The sequence below is a fragment of the Bufo gargarizans genome, chromosome 2 (genome assembly GCF_014858855.1).
Source record: "Bufo gargarizans isolate SCDJY-AF-19 chromosome 2, ASM1485885v1, whole genome shotgun sequence".
NCBI lineage: Eukaryota > Metazoa > Chordata > Amphibia > Anura > Bufonidae > Bufo > Bufo gargarizans.
In genome coordinates, this window is record NC_058081.1 from 111,018,521 (window position 1) to 111,033,604 (window position 15,084).

The 15,084-nt window shown below is 48.8% G+C and overlaps 1 protein-coding gene across 1 annotated transcript in view; it reads left to right on the forward strand.

Moving 5' to 3' along the window:
• Positions 1 to 498: 498 nt before the first annotated feature.
• The window catches only part of CHSY1 (chondroitin sulfate synthase 1), a 54,040-nt gene continuing 39,454 nt past the window's right edge, over positions 499 to 15,084 (forward strand). Inside the window, exons 1-2 of the mRNA XM_044279408.1 lie at positions 499 to 1,245; positions 8,270 to 8,765. Coding sequence (XP_044135343.1) covers positions 920 to 1,245; positions 8,270 to 8,765 — 822 coding nt within the window. The 5' untranslated portion in view covers positions 499 to 919. The remainder of the gene's footprint in view (positions 1,246 to 8,269; positions 8,766 to 15,084) is intronic.

The window sequence follows — 15,084 nt, forward strand, 5'->3', positions numbered from 1 at the left end:
TTTCCGCTGAGGCAGTATTTTGTACTGCCCTATGGTATTGCCCGGACCCCTGCCGATCAGATTAATGACCTATCCTGAGGATAGACGATCAATGTGATAATCTCAGAGATTCCCAGTCCACCTCTGTCTGCATACCACGTGGTATAACACTTAGATGGTTTCCGTGCAGCGCTGCAGCTGTAATAGATGAATAATGACAGCACTGAACTCAATCCAGGAGCCATATATATATATATATATATATATATATATACACACACATAGGCAGAATACACTGCATTACATGAGCTATATTGGCTGGCGTGTCCCCATCCATACGTTGCACACAGTGTACACCGGGGGAGCGGAGCAGTGTACAGGGCCCCCCCGCCGGTACAGTGAGTGTTGGCAGGAGCAGTAACGAAAGTTTTGCTTTTTCGCAGGTCACGTGAGCCGGGAACTAACTGACTCGCAGCCAATCAGACGAGTCGTACGGGTGCCGGGCGGGTTCAATCCCTCGTTCTTCGCACTGACGTGAGGAGCTGGGGCTCTGTGTGAGGGAGCTGGGACGTGGTGCTGAAGAAGATAAGTCCGGAGGCATGAGAGGAGGGCCGCGACCGTAACACACAGCCCGCTCCAGCCCGGAGAGACAGACAAGGGGACAGGGCCTGCCTTGTGAGACGGGGGCGGGAGGGGAGACCAGGACAATAGGTAGCGGCGGCGGACCGCTAGTCGGTGTCGTGGCAGGGCGCGGGGAGCCAGTGTCAGGCGCACCGGAGGCTGTGGGGGGCACACGTAGATGACAGCGGGGCAGGTGAGGGGGGCTCCGGGTACATGACAGGACAGCGGCTCTAGGCTTTCACCTGGGACACTAGAAGTGGGGGTCACTCCCGGAGCAGCCCTGCACAAAGACGGTCTCCCTGCTGCTGCCGCCCCAGGGATGGCACCCCGGAGCCGCCGGTCGTGGCTCAGCGTGCTACTGGGACTGGTGCTCGGCTTCCTCCTAGCCTCCCGGCTCATCGTCCCCCGGGCCGCCGAGCTACACAGCCGCAAAGGGCTCCGCAGAGCATTGGTGAGACCGGCGGGAGGATGCGCAGGGCAGCCCGGGGCCAGGACGGACATGAAGTGGCGAGATCTGCAAGCACCGTACATGGGATCCCTGGAGCCGGGCAGCGAGCAGGACATTCCCCGGGACAAGAACTTCCTCTATGTGGGGGTGATGACCGCACAGAAGTACCTGCAGACCAGAGCCGTGGCGGCATACAGGTGAGCGGGGGCACTGTATGCAGACTGGCGCTGAGGGGGGCACTGTATGCAGACTGGCGCTGAGGGGGGCACTGTATGCAGACTGGCGCTGAGTGGGGCACTGTATGCAGACTGGCGCTGAGTGGGGCACTGTATGCAGACTGGTACTGAGGGGGGCACTGTATGCAGACTGGTGCTGAGGGGGGCACTGTATGCAGACTGGCGCTGAGGGGGGCACTGTATGCAGACTGGCGCTGAGGGGGGCACTGTATGCAGACTGGCGCTGAGGGGGGCACTGTATGCAGACTGGCGCTGAGGGGGGCACTGTATGCAGACTGGCGCTGAGGGGGGCACTGTATGCAGACTGGCGCTGAGGGGGGCACTGTATGCAGACTGGCGCTGAGGGGGGCACTGTATGCAGACTGGCGCTGAGGGGGGCACTGTATGCAGACTGGCGCTGAGTGGGGCACTGTATGCAGACTGGCGCTGAGGGGGGCACTGTATGCAGACTGGCGCTGAGGGGGGCACTGTATGCAGACTGGCGCTGAGGGGGGCACTGGGCACACTATATACACTGGACTATGGATTTTACTGGTTGGATGTGTTGCGTGCTGTTACTAAAGGGTCCGTTACACAGGCTGACAGTTGAACAGATCGTCGCTAACCAGTGTTACTAGTAATGCTAGTTAGCGATGATTGGACGGTGTAAATGCGCCGTGATGCGATTGCTCGGGTAGGACCAGCGTTCCGTGTAGTGACTTGTCCTGGTAGGACCAGTAGTATTGACTTGTGATGAGACGATCGCAGTAATGACTTGTGTCTGTCTGACAAGCTGTGAGCAGTCGGTCCCTGGCCGTGTTATCCTGGTTGTGGGGTCCATGTGTGAAACGCTTTATCTTAGGCTACTTTCACACTTGCGGCAGAGGATTCCGGGAGGCAGTTCCGTCGCTGGAACTGCCTGCGGATCCGTCAAAACGCATGCAAACCGATGGCATTTGTCAGACTGATCAGGATCCCGATGAGTATAACAAATGCATTGAAATGCCGGATCCGGTCTGAGCATGCACAAACAGCAATGCCGGATCCGTTTTGCCGGAACACTCTGGGCCAGATCCGGCATTAATGCATGCCAATGGGGGAATAATGCCGGATCCGGCAAGTGTTCCGGAATTTTGGGCGGCGATAAAACCGCAGCATGCTGCGGTATTATCTCCGTCCTGAAAAGGCAAAAAGACTGAACTGAAGACATCCTGATGCATCCTGAACGGATTGCTCTCCATTCAGAATGCATTAGGATAAAACTGATCAGTTCTTTTCCGGTATTGAGCCCCTAGGACGGAACTCTGTGCCGGAAAAGAAAACGGCTAGTGTGAAAGTAGCCTAAGGAGCCTTGTGACTATATGACCTCATGAAACCAGAATAGGTGTCAGCTCTAAAGGGGACTTCTCAGGGCAGCCGCCTATGGGGTATCTTTGGTGTACATCTCCTCTGATCCTCCTATGAGCAGTGGTGACTGATTTGTCGTCTATCATCTGTCCTGTAGGAAAAATCTATTTAGTTGTCTAAACATCTGCTCTCTGTACCCACTGCACTATTACTCATCTGCTCACTGTACCCACTGCACTATTACTCATCTGCTCTCTGTACTCACTGCACTATTACTCATCTGCTCTCTGTACCCACTGCACTATTACTCATCTGCTCACTGTACCCACTGCACTATTACTCATCTGCTCTCTGTACTCACTGCACTATTACTCATCTGCTCTCTGTACCCACTGCACTATTACTCATCTGCTCTCTGTACCCACTGCACTATTACTCATCTGCTCTCTGTACCCACTGCACTATTACTCATCTGCTCTCTGTACCCACTGCACTATTACTCATCTGCTCTCTGTACCCACTGCACTATTACTCATCTGCTCTCTGTACCCACTGCACTATTACTCATCTGCTCTCTGTACCCACTGCACTATTACTCATCTGCTCTCTGTACCCACTGCACTATTACTCATCTGCTCGCTGTACCCACTGCACTATTACTCATCTGCTCGCTGTACCCACTGCACTATTACTCATCTGCTCGCTGTACCCACTGCACTATTACTCATCTGCTCGCTGTACCCACTGCACTATTACTCATCTGCTCGCTGTACCCACTGCACTATTACTCATCTGCTCGCTGTACCCACTGCACTATTACTCATCTGCTCGCTGTACCCACTGCACTATTACTCATCTGCTCGCTGTACCCACTGCACTATTACTCATCTGCTCGCTGTACCCACTGCACTATTACTCATCTGCTCGCTGTACCCACTGCACTATTACTCATCTGCTCTCTGTACCCACTGCACTATTACTCATCTGCTCTCTGTACCCACTGCACTATTACTCATCTGCTCTCTGTACCCACTGCACTATTACTCATCTGCTCGCTGTACCCACTGCACTATTACTCATCTGCTCGCTGTACCCACTGCACTATTACTCATCTGCTCGCTGTACCCACTGCACTATTACTCATCTGCTCGCTGTACCCACTGCACTATTACTCATCTGCTCACTGTACCCACTGCACTATTACTCATCTGCTCGCTGTACCCACTGCACTATTACTCATCTGCTCGCTGTACCCACTGCACTATTACTCATCTGCTCGCTGTACCCACTGCACTATTACTGAATACCTTCATAAAGGAATACACTAAAGCATACTCTGCAAATTACTCAGCAGGTGACCTGTTAACCTTGCTGAGGGGGACCAGGTGAAAACAGCCCAAAGTGGCAATTCCTGTTTTCTTCTCTGGAGGAATGTGGTGGTGTGGGGTGTCACTGCACGAACCAAGCCTGTCAGGGTCACTGAGATGGGACTCTGTATAGTAGCAGTCCATATGGTAATACCAGTGAGTGAATATGCAAGGGTGTGTTGTAATAGTCACTATGTAGACCAGTATTAACACTTTGCTCGCGTTGTATCAACGGCCCTTGCAGACTTCTTTTGGTCATAGGCACAAAACATAGAATTATTAGGACGCCTTCACACGCTGCAGTTTTTGTTGCTGAAAATTCTACAACTGCAAACTTAAATGTGCGGCAGCCGCGGCAAGCACATGGATTTCTGCAAGCTCCATCCAGGTGAATGGTTTTTCAGTTGCAGAATTTTCTGCAACAAAACATGCAGTGTGTGGAGACCCTCTTCGGCTAGGTTCACACTAGCGGCAAGGAACTCCGGCAGGCTGTTCCAGCGTGCTGCCGCTGGTGCATGCGTGCCCCCGGACTACCGCTCCGGCCCCATATAATGGGGCGTGCTGGAGTTCCGCTGGCAGCACAGCAAACATGCCTAGAGGCGGCCGGAATAAAAGTACGACATGTTCCTTGCCGCTAGTGTGAAACTAGCCTTAAACAGTTTTTCAGGAAATTTTTATACTGATGACCTATCCTCTGATATCTGATCAGTGGGGGTCTGACACTCGAGGACTCCCGCCCATCAGCTGTTTGCGAAGGCATCGGGGCTCCTGTGAGTGCTGCGGCCTTTTCTCAGCTCACATAGCACAGCTCCGTACATTATATAGCGGCTATGCATTCACTTCTATGGGGCTAAGGGTACTTTCACACTAGCGTCATTCTTTTCATTGACTAGGTCATGTGACCATTGAACGTGATGTCACTATCCAAGGTAGAGGTTGCAGCGCCCACAGGAGCTGATCAGCAGGGGAGCCAGGCGTTGGACTCACAATGACTGTGTATTGATGAGCTATGCTGAGGATAGGGCGTCAGTATTAACCATCTGGACAACCCCTTTAATCGTATTATGAAGAGTGCAGAGAGGAAATACTGTGAAGTGGTGCAAGTTGTTCTCCTGCAGTAGTACTAGGAAATGTAGTTGAGACCTCAGACCCTTCATGCGCCATATGGTATCTCAGCTTTAGGGCTCATGCACACAAACGTATTTTTCCATGTCCGTTCTGTTTTTGTTGTTTTTTTGCAGCCCATATGCAGAACCATTTACTTTAATGTGGCCGCAAAAAAAAGGAAATTACTGTGTGTGCATTCCGTGTCCGTATGTCCGTTCCGCAAAATTATTGGACTGTTCTATTAGGGGCCGGCTGTTCCGTTCCGCAAAATATGGAATACACATGGATGTCATCCGTGTTTTTTGCAGACCACAAAATACATACGGTTGTTTGCTCCCCTTTATCATCAGCGGTGTCAGGCCAGGTTGTCGTGGTCCGGTGGCTGAGGAATATTTCCTCTTCATCTCACTGGTTTCTGACGCTCTGGAGACACAGCTTTTTTTAATGACTCCATCGACACTGATGAGGACGGTAGCGGCATGCCGTGTGTAGATGGGTGACGGCACATGTCGAAGCCCGCTTCGGGGACATTATAACAGAAGTAATTACCTCGGCTCGATTACTGGCTTATCTCTGGATGATTAAACATGTATTGAAGCTGTTATCGGGTCAGGTGTATTAGGTTGCATCATAACCTGACCGCTGACATGTGGTTTTCGGCTAGAACAATGCCCCTGCCTTCCTGACTCTTGTACAACCGGATAATCAGCATTACCCCCTGTGTATGATGTGCTGAACCATTCTTCTGACGCCTTTTTTGTCTAGTTCTCTGGCCTGGTGCAGAAAGCCCCGTGGCTCTCTGAAGTGGCCCTTGTAATGGCAGGGTTTGGCCAAGTGGCTACTTCTGCATCCCCGCTTTTTATATGTATCTGAAGCAGTGCCTCCCCATCACCCATAACTCCAGTGTGAGAGTACGTCCACTCGGGAACAGAAGGTGGACAGCAGATTCTGCTCCCCATGTCCTGCTAGCATAGGCCCCACACTATGATAGACATAAGCTGATCCGAAGCTGGCCACCGCTGGAGTCCAAATATTCATGGATCAAAGATGGTTTTCTGGAAGGTCGGCTAGGACATGGAAGCACCTGCGTATCGCACCCTCTCTTTGCTGTTTAGGAAGGAGTTCAGACAGGCCCATAGATTCCTATGGAGCCCGTCTCGTGCACACACATCACTCCCCTCATTTTAGGGATCAGTGGGGGTCTCGGCACACAGACCCCTACCGGTCAAGACTTTTTTGATATGTCTCTAGGATATCAAAAGTAAAAATGTTCCTCTTATGTGGCCTAAAGAAGGGATCAGTCCTATACTGCAACATAAAGCCATAGAGCAGCAACCTTTGGCACTCCAGCTGCTTTGAAACAACAACTCCCAGCATACAAAAGGAGGATTCTGGGAGTTGTAGTTGCAGAACAGCTGGAGTGCTGAAGGTTGCAGAATCCTGGTAGCAGTGAACTACCCACGCTGTCTGCCTGATAGGAACCCTATATCTTTTCATCTATGTATATTAGAAAGACTTCTGGCTTGAAGATAGCAATACATATAAGCTTCCCATACATATGAGAACTGCGGACAGACCGCTGCTCCTGACGACAGTTCTTTACTGATCCTGGCTGAGCATGCATGTGTTGTGGATGGGAGAGGGGATAAAGCTACTGCCAGACTGATCTCCCAGAGACCAAGGGACGGAGCTTGATGAAATCTGCTTTTGTCTATGGGCTGTGGCTGGTATTGCATTTCAGCCCCATTTACTAAGACCAGACCCATGGACAAGTGTCACTTTTTCTGGGGGGAGGGAAAGGCAGATGCTTTTTTGTTGTTCTGTCGTTTTAAAGACTCGTCCTTGCAGGAATGTTACTTCTATAACCAATTCTGCTAGGACGAGCCTTTCATGTAAGGCTTTGGCTGCACGGTGAACTTGGACATGACTACGGTTAGAGCGCAACTTGCATGTTTGCCGTGACCACAACCCCAGAATCTAACAAAATCAAAAACACAACTTTTTTTTTCTTTCTTCGATTCTGGGGTTATTGTCATGGCAAACACGTGAGTCGCACTGCAACCTTATTAATTTCTATGGCCGCCCTGCTACACTGCGATCCTTGGTCCCGCAACACAAGTCGAGCCCAAGATCATGTATTGCTAGCCTTACTAGATTACGTTTCTTCCCCCATAGAGGACCTTCTAAGTCTTCACCTGGTTCTCCATCTGCAGGCTAATGTAGATGTCCTCCATGAGAACATTTGGTGAGAATCACTATGTAGTGTTCTAGATTGTAGAAGAGGTGACCACCAGGTTACAGCTCCCCTTCTCCTTACCTCATCAGACGCTGACTAAGTGGAGAAAACTTCACAAGTATCTTCTTACAGCGATTAAGACCGCAGGTAGTCCAGCAGAGGTAGTAAATCTAGGCCAGCACATAGTCACAAGTTGGTGTAGAACACTTTATAGAGGTGGAGGCTGGGGGTGCAGAAGAGACGAATTTAACTCCATCCAGCTGCTGTGCTGTGGAAAAGTAATGCGCTCTGGTGTGCCACATGTGACTATAGCCTTATCCTATCACTTTTTATAGCCAAGTATACCGACCCAACGGAGGCCAAAAGCATGTCAGAGTAATAGGTAGGCTTATTGTGTGTGTGTGTGTATATATATATACATATATATATATATATATATATATATATATATATATAATTGTGTGTATGTAAGCTTTTTTTGTGCATATGTGCTTAAAGGGGTTGTCCAAAATAATAAAAAAACTCAACAATCCCTAAAATGGGTTTAAAGAGGTTGTCTCACTTGCAGCAAATGGCAAGGCACTTACTAATATATTGTGATTGTCCATATTGCCTCCTTTGATGGCTTCACTGATTTTTCCATCGCATTGTACACTGCTTGTTTTAAGAGGTTTCAGCCACCATGCAGCTCGGATACGAGGTGGCAGGGAAGAGAGCTGCTTGCGCACGTGTGCCTATGTGTCCTCCCACGGTCCCAGCCACCAGAGAGGCCGGTGCTTTCTCCTATGGTGTGCAAGCACGACCACCACTTCTGGATTGCAGGGTGGTCGTAACCTGTGGCATGAGCAGTGTATGTGAAGGAAAAATGAATCAAGCCAGCAAAGGAGGCCAAATGTATCCATCAGATCACACACAGACCTGTATTTATCATTGTATTTTGCTCTTCTAGAACTTGGTCCCATTCGATCCCTGGAAAGGTGGAATTTTTCTCCAGTGAAGGCTCCGACACATCCATACCAATTCCCGTTGTGGCGCTGCAAGGCGTGGACGACTCTTACCCTCCACAAAAAAAGTCCTTTATGATGCTGAAATACATGCACGATCATTACCTGGATCAGTACGAGTGGTTCATGAGAGCCGATGATGACGTCTATATCAAAGGGGAGCGCCTGGAGAGCTTCCTGCGTAACCTCAACAGCAGCGAGCCCTTGTTTCTGGGCCAGACTGGTCTTGGCACAACAGAGGAGATGGGGAAGCTAGCATTAGAACCAGGTGAAAATTTTTGCATGGGTGGCCCTGGAGTGATCATGAGCAGAGAAGTCCTACGCAGGATGGTGCCCCACATTGGAGAGTGTCTACGAGAGATGTACACCACGCACGAAGATGTCGAGATTGGCAGATGTGTACGAAGGTTCGCAGGGGTACAGTGTGTCTGGTCCTATGAGGTTAGTCCCCTAATGTCTGATTACTGTGCACAGCTTTAGTACATGTAATGCCGTTGGAACGTGCTGATATTGCTTGTTGTAAGCTGTGTACTTCCCATAGACCTTGTGCATCTGTTATTTTATTATAGCTAACTGTACAGGGACACTAATGTATTTTTGGGCCATGGAGGACCTTTCCCCCTGCCAAAACCAGAAATGCTTGTCTACTTTTCTCTAGAGGGTCCTGCCTGTCTTTTTGGCAGTAAATCTTTATAGGTTCTACAGATTTTTTTTTTCAGCCGTGAGAATGCAGAATTAAATAGTGTCAAGAAACGTGCCATGGGATCCAGAGCGCCGGACCACATTACAGCTGGTCTTATCACCTATCTCTGCTTTGATACTGATATCTTGTGACCGTGTTTCCAGTCCAGTCTGCAGGAAATGAATAAGATATGAAGATGGATCATCCTTTCCACTGAGAACGAGCAAATCCTCTCATAAGGATAAAGGGACTTGCTGCTGCAGACGGCTAATTAGAGAACTCTGCTCCGTTTCCAGGTCGAGGGCAATGTTCGCTGGGTAAATCCTCTAGCGGATATCTTCTAGAGAGTTTAGAGGTGCCTGCCCCGTGTCCTTGTACTGGTTAATGGATAGTACACTCACCCTATGGAGTAAGATCTATTAACATCAGTGCTGCAAAATCATATGGAAGGTTGAGCAGAATTTAGGAAATATGGAAACATTTGTGCTCTATACATGCCAGCAAAACCTAGGTGCAGATCTTTCACATTAGCGTTTTTTGCGGATCCATCATGGATCTGCAAAACTGCTTCTGTTACCATAATACAACCTCATGCATCCGTCATGAACGGATCTGGTTGTATTATGTCTTCTATAGCCATGACTGATCTGTAATAAACACAATTGAAAGTCAATGGGGGACGTATTTGTTTTCTATTGTCAGCGAAAACTGATCTGTCCCCATTGACTTACATTGTGTGTCAGGATCCGTTTGGCTCTGCACCACATTGCGGACATTAAAACACTGCAGGCAGCGTTTTGGTGTCCGCCTCCAAAGCGGAATGGAGACGGAACGGAGGCAAACTGATGCATTCTGAGCGGATCCTTTTCCATTCAGAATGCATTATGGCAAAACTGAACCGGTTTTGGACCGCTTGTGAGAGCCCTGAACGGATCTCAGAAACGGAAAGCCAAAACGCCAGTGTGAAAGTAGCCTTAGCTTGTTGAGACTGCGCTATAAAATGAAGCTTTTATATTTTACGCATTGTGAAAATCCATGAGGCCAAGAGGACCATGGACTTAAATGGTCAATGCGTTTTCCAAAAACTTTTCATATGTCATAGAGACCTATCAAAAGTTTTGATTAGTGAGTGCTGAGACCGCCACTGATCGCTAGAACAGGGGAAGAAGCGCTTTCTCTCTCCTCGCTGCAGTAGACTGGCTAAGTAGAAGTCTGCAGGCCCGTCTCAATTCTGTCTAATGCAGTGAGGAGAGAGAGTGTGCTATGCAAGTGCTTCTCTCTCCTCGTTCTAGTCGTTGGTGAGGGTCTCGGCACTCAGACATGGGCCGCTACAGCCAGCCATTTTTTCCTCCTGCTAGGGGGTACTTTATGGGCCTTTAGTAGGGCTGCTTCAGGCCACCCACCTGCACACGAGTGCGGGTGAACGCACGTGAGATCCGCACAAATATCCGTGCGGATTTATGTGTGTTTGTGCCGCATATCCAAAATCCACAATTTCCAACAGCAGTTTTTGGCGCGGATTTGATGTGGTTTTGCTGCAGATCTCGCCCTTCCATTGAAAAGAGTGAAATCTGCAGCTAAAACCACAAACCCAATTGACATGCTGCAGAGTTTGAAATCCGCAATGCACGCCAATTTTCGCACGTGTACATGAGATCTGTGTGACGCTTTGCTGGTACTGTACTATGCTGCGGTTTTTCTGCACGGAAATCAGTGTATAAAAAAACTAAAATGCAGGTATTCTACAACGTGTGCAGGTAGCCTTAGTTGGGCATAAGGAGAGGAGTTGTCTCGATGGGGGGGGACCCCTCCAGTACCATGAACCACGATAGGTACTAGAGATGGCACTCCAAGGGTGGCACAGCTGATCAGGGTGTTGTTTGAAGACTTAGCTGTATACAGCCGATCCCTTGTTGTATTGGACATCTTATTGGCCCCTATACCCCTATCCTCAGAAGGAATCCGTTTTTTTTTATTGCTTCTAGATTCTGCATTATTTCATCCTCCCCACTTAGTTAGTCGCGCAGTATTCGGAGGCCTCTTGCTCAGGCCCGTCTCTCGGCTGAGGTACTTGATTGATGGAAACAGACCATGGTTGTGTGTTCTTCAGCCGGTAACAGTGTCTGGATTCAGGTCGGTGCGTTGGATGAAGCCACCATTTAACATCTAGTGAGAGAGGCTGCCTTCTCTCTGGCAATTTGTTTGCTCCATTGCGCTTGCTCATTAACCCCTCTGCTGCTGGATTCCTCAGCTTGCCCGGTGTATCTCGTGCTGTGTGACGTGCTCTCCTAGCAGCGAACGGGATAATCGCCATTATACGTCACTCGGATCAGGTCAGAAAACGCTAATCTGTTCTGCCCTGTGGGGAATGTTGACTGCAGTTTCCAGGGGAAAAGAAATTGTTTTAATGAGGACTTTGCAGGGTGAATGTGCTTTGTCATTTTCCATGCAGTGTTACCAGGTATCCGGCTTTTATTGCCCTTTTCTACGTGGGCGCACATAGCCGTGCATGAAATGGGAAAGTGAAGTCAAAGATTTGCCTTGTCTATGTATTACCAATGAGTCCTGTGCTTTTCGTACGGAAGGCCTTTACGTTTATGTCCTCATTATGTATGATTGGTGGCACAGGAAAGTATGACAATCTTTCCTGTGTCTTGTCCGGCTCGGCCCACGCTTGCTTACTGCTGGCTGTCTATGACCTTCAGGGTCACAAGTTTACTTAGGGAATTAGGGCCAGCTTAGTCCCCCGGCTGACATTATCCTGGGAAGCTGCTTGTCTGCGCTCACTTCCTGCACGCTCCAGCTTAGCCAGACCCTCGGTGTCGCAGAGGGGATCTGTCTTGTGTCCACCTCCAGAGCCCGGGAAAGCACTTGTCAGGAAGGTGAAGATTATAGTCTTGGCGCTGTGGGAGGTATTTTTACTCTTGCGTCTTGTGTGCTGGTGGTTGGGCAAGTGTCCTCAGATAGCGGAGCAAGAATAGAGAAAAAGAGTTAAATGGAAGCTCACTCAAAGTAGTGCAAATGCTTCTGCTTTAGAATTCTGCCTTTTTTTTTAAGATCTCTGCTTGCTGTCATTAATTAGGAACCTTTGGTTAATTAGGGTGGATTCCCACGTGACTTCATTTTGTGCCAGAGGCAAGTCTGTCGCAGAAACCACAGGTCTTTCATGCAGATTTGCTGTGGATTTCACCCTTTGCAATGCATATGGTCCCACCCTAAAGCCGTATCCTGCTTGTAACGGACAGAGGAGCCCAGCACCTTAGGGTGTCTTTCAGAAATTCTTTAGACTGGTCCATTCAACTGTATCAGGCTTGCAGAAATCCATTCAGATGTATGAACACGTTTTCATCTGCGGTGTGAATACGCTCCAGTCTTGTAAGGAGCCGCGCGCCTACGTGTCCATCACATGACCAGGACAGATTTATCTCCACTGGAAGTAAATGATGGACGTTCCTATTTAAATGACTGCAAGCAGAGATCTTGAAATCTGTAAGGACTGGATTCAGAAAGTATATTGGAACCTTGTATACCTTTTCATTGCACAGTGGATAACCAGATGTTCCTAGGCTCAGTGTGCTCACTCGTTTTGGAGCCTTGAAGTTCACCTATCATTTTCACAAAGGTCTGATACGTCCTCATTCCAAGATTGAAGATTGCATCGGTGGGAATCCGTGCAATTTGTAGTTGTACCCTGCTTGCTTGCAGAGCAGAATGGAAGGGCATGGCAAGGCGCTCCTGGCTCCTTGTTTAGCAATCATGGGGTTCTCTATAAAGTTGATGGGCATCTATACCAGAAAGTGGGGAAAAACACAGGTGACCATTTTAGTTCCAAGTGTGGATTTATCATACTGGTGACGCGAGTGACAAAGGAACATTGATATGGTCTATGCAGAAGGAAAGATCCAATTTTGATATTGGACTCCTTTCTCTTTTGTGGTCCCCTCTTAGGTTACATATACACGGATGCAGAAAATCTGCACAAAAAAGAACGTGTGTTAGGCTACTTTCACACTCACGTTTGGTGCGGATCCGACATGGATCTGCACAAACACATCCGTTTAGATCAGGGATGCCCAACCTGCGGCCCTCCAGCTGTTGCAAAACTACAACTCCCAGCATGCCCAGACAGCCTACACCTATCAGCTTACAGCAGGGCATGGTGGGAGTTGTAGTTTTACAACAGCTGGAGGGCAGAAGGTTGAGCATCCCTGGTTTAGATAATACAACCGCATGCATCCGCTCAGTACTGATCAGTTTGTATTATCTGTAACATAGTCATGACGGATCCGCCTTGAACGCCATTAAAAGTCAATGGAGGACGGATCTGTTTTCTATTGTGCCATATTGTGTCAGTGAAAACTGATCCGTCCCTATTGACTTTCATTGTGTGCCAGGACGAATCCGTTTGTCTCAGTTTCGTCAGACGGACACGAAAACGCTGCAAGCAGCGTTTTGGTGTCCGTCTCCAAAACGGAATGGAGACTGAACTGATGCCTTCTGAGCGGATCCTTTTCCATTCAGAATGCATTAGAATGTAAACTGATCGTTTTTGGACCGTTTTCTGAGAGCCCTGAACGGATCTCATAAACGGAAACCAAAACCAGTGTGAAAGTAGCCGGCGGTTTTTGATTTGATGCGGTTTTGCTGCAGATCTCGCCCTTCCATTGAAAAGGGTGAAATATGCATAAAAGAACTGCACAAAGAATTGACATGCTTCGGATTTCAAAACCCACACGGCGGGTCAATTTCTGTGTGGAACAAGGAAGCAAAGTGTACATGGCACTTGTAAAATCTCGTACACTTTGCTGGTACCGGATCACGCTGCTTGAGAGCTCACACATAATCTGCAGGTGGCTGGGGCTACATGTACTTCAGTGTGTTATGTGCAGATTTTACTTGCTGAAAATCTGCGGCTATAATGCATTACCAGGAAAGTAGATGAGATTTTCAAGATCTCACCTAGCCAGTGCAGAAATGTTGAAATCCGCAGCCTGTCATTTATAGATCTAGAGCAAGTTCTCAAGTAACGCATGCAAGTTTTTGTGCGGATACCCAGCAACATCCAGGTAAACTACACTGCCATGTGCATGTACCCTTAGCACCGCAAAGGGTGAAATCTGCACAAACTGACGTGCTGCAGATGTCAAAATTCACACTGCTGATCTGTTTTTGGAAAATCTCCTCTACCTAGCTGGTAATGTATTCGGAAAATCTGTGCATAATTTGCACCGTGTTCCTGTGTCCTTACAGAGTCCTGGATAATCCCCTTCCCGAGCCTGCGGCACCTGGTAGTGCCGTGTGGTAACGGCTCCCTGCTGGTTGGCGGTTGCTTTTATTGACAGCCTGAGCTCGGTGCAGCTTCAGGCCGGTTGGCACACTGTGCCCAGGTGCATTTTTGTTTTGTACATTTGTACATTTTGTTTCTTCCCTAAAGGAGCCATTGAAAACCTGTCGCCGAAGAGCTTCACGTGTCGGCGTCTGGGGGATTTGCTGCGGAGGAAAAGTCAGAATGTGAATTTGGAGCTTAGCAAGAAACAAGGTGTTTACTTAACAGGCCTGCTGAGGGTCTACGTCCCACAGACCCGGCCTTGTTAGCTTTCTGGAAGTCACAAGGCCTGTTTGTAACAAGCCTTCACCTAGGCTTCACAGTACTGAGCTATAATTGGCACAAGGAGCTCGCTCACCTCTGTATGGACGCTGGTGTAGCAGTCATGTGTGCGTGCAGAGCATGGAAGGACTGGCGCTGGGTGATCTTCACGCCCTGTGCGTAAACCACATACTGTGCCTGCAAGAAGAGTACCCCCATTGTCTTGTGTGGTGCACCCTCTGACGCTGCGGGGGCTCATTCTTGATCGGTTGTGCTTGGACTTGTAGTTCTCCTTCGTTAATAGTCCTAGGAAAGGTATTACTGCTTGTGTCCTTTTTAAATGGTTTAAATAAGCATTAGGCTGCTTTCACACTGGCGTTTCTGGGTCCGCTTGTGAGATCCGTTTCAGGGCTCTCACAAGCGGGCCAAAACGGATCCGTTCAGCCCCAATGCATTCTGAATGGATAAGGATTCGTTCAGAATGCATCAAT